The sequence below is a fragment of the Gavialis gangeticus genome, unplaced genomic scaffold, assembly GCF_001723915.1.
Source record: "Gavialis gangeticus isolate Ggan-Ray unplaced genomic scaffold, GavGan_comp1, whole genome shotgun sequence".
NCBI classification, from domain to species: domain Eukaryota; kingdom Metazoa; phylum Chordata; order Crocodylia; family Gavialidae; genus Gavialis; species Gavialis gangeticus.
Window position 1 is genome coordinate 44,610,225 of NW_017728992.1, and position 2,343 is coordinate 44,612,567.

The 2,343-nt window shown below is 39.4% G+C and overlaps 1 protein-coding gene across 1 annotated transcript in view; it reads right to left on the reverse strand.

The window, feature by feature from the left end:
- The window catches only part of WRNIP1 (Werner helicase interacting protein 1), a 54,218-nt gene that overhangs the window by 16,877 nt on the left and 34,998 nt on the right, over positions 1–2,343 (reverse strand). The window contains exon 5 of the mRNA XM_019521864.1: positions 92–187. Coding sequence (XP_019377409.1) covers positions 92–187 — 96 coding nt within the window. The remainder of the gene's footprint in view (positions 1–91; positions 188–2,343) is intronic.

Sequence of the window (2,343 nt, forward strand, 5' to 3'; positions counted from 1 at the left end):
CATCTTAATCCTGAATGCACTCGTTCTTACAAGATTCCCCACTCTACATCCCTCCCACCCCCCACACACGCATACGCTTCTTCTCCCCTACCTTCAAGCATCCGGGCAAGCCAGTAGAGGGAAGCATTTTCATCTGAGCCTCGCATAGATTTATGAAGTGCTGATATGCAATTGTAATGCTCTTCACCTATTTAGAGAGAGAAAAACTATGGCAAAAGGCTACATGCAAGAATTTAAAATTGATAAACAAACAAAAGTCCTACTTTGAATAGTATTTGTTAGACTACAACTATTAACATGGGAAGAGAGGCGGGGGGAGGAGTGTGGAAGTCACATTTCTAAGCCAAAATTGACCAACCTGGGAAACCTGGAGAGGTATGGAAAGAAACTTAGGCAAGACAGTGGATAGTATGTCAGATATGAGCTTGCCGTGTTATATGGCAAATAAATAAATAAATGAATAAATCAAACCAACTTATCTTTCCAGTGAATAAACAGATGTAGTATATATATCACATAGCCTGGAGGAAACAATTGGTATATGCAGCCTTGTACAACTGCATGAAATTCTATACCCAACAGCAGGCATTTGCATTGCCAGAAAGACTCAGACAAGCTGACAGGAGCTCAGAGGAATAAAACAATGTGATTAAGTAAGGGACTGGAAGGACTTATGATTGAAATTTGATATGTGTATACTGGCTGGCTAATGACTTCAATGGGGGCACACAGGAGGAACAAAAGAGTTTCTTGCAATGCAAATGAGACTATGGAAAAGAAAGGAAAAGAGATAGTTTATATATGCATTTTTCCCCCGTGACCCTGTGTTTCAGTTTCGATTGTTATATCTATATGTAAGCTTAGAAGAGGCTTTTGCTTAATTGTATTGGTTTTAACGTTCCTCATTATCTGCATTTCATCCCTCCCACCCAAATGCCTAGTATGCTTTGGCTTGCAGATGCCATAAATATGAAGTGCACTAGTAAGGCAACTGACTGCATACAGGGGTATCTGTTAAATTTCTTTTCCTCCTACAGCCAAAAAGATTTACAACTATATCAGAACATGTCATTAAAACTGCTAGGCATTGCATGATAAAAACTGTGCACATTAGCTTGAGAACTACAGCCCAAAACTATTACCACAAATGCCCAAAACTATTAACACTGAGGATTTGTACACGTTTGCGCCGCAGTGCGATGCTTTTAAAAGCACCCAGCACTCTGATGCATGCATCTGTATAAATGGCAAAATGCACATCAGCACTGAGAAAATGGCGGCAGCACACTTCTGAACTAAAACACATCCAAGCTGTAAAAAAGTTCAAAAGCACACCACCGCCATTTTCTCACTGCTGACGTGCATTTTGCCATTTATACAAATGCATACAATGCAGCACCAGGCGCGTCAGCTCGCGCACAGAACAGACTCGATTAATCAAGTCTGCTCTGATGCACAGGATCTCTGGCGCTTTAGAACAGACAAATGTATGCGTATAAATGCCCACTTAGCTGATCTGATAAATGCCGACTCATTGTCTCTTAGGGACTTTGATGGCAACAAGATTGGGAGCCAATTCTTTTGTTGTTATAATTATCATATATTTTTATTCTTTCCAGATTTTAGGCTCACAAGTGTGGGTCTTTTGAAACATACAAGAATTCAGACATCTATTTTTAACAGTAGTCCACACAAAGAACCCACTGATATACAGTCATTATCATGCCAGCATAAACAGCGTGTCTGTGCCCTGCTATAGCACTCAAGCTTTCAACTTGAGCTGGTATGTAGAAACTTAAGCAGCTGAACCTACAACATGCTTTTGGAAGAGACACCTCATGGTCTCTTAAAAGGAAGGAAGAAGGCCTTTAAATACCTAAAAACTTTTTTTTATTAAAAAAAAAAGTCATTACCCATTGGCTGGGTAATGACTTCAATGGGGGCACACTTGCCCTTTTTTCCCCGCTGGTCAAGTGCTTTCATGTGCCATTTAGGCATTTAAATCCTAAAACTATACTATTATGATAATGTACAGTAGTATTAGTCTACTGCACATTAACCATCATAAGAAACTGATGGGATTGGGGTAGCCTACTGCATATTTATTTAATAATTCCTTTTGCAAGTACTAAATGTAATGCTCAGTAGACACTGCACATTAATGAATGTGTAGTCATACCCAGAAACACTTAAAAATACATACCAGAGCAGGAGACTGTACTTTAAAATATGAAGGAAATTATATAATTATGCGCGTACACACACACACACACACACACACACACACACACACACTTCTCCATTTCCTTCCCCATAAAGTTACTTTTGTCATTCAGTATCCCA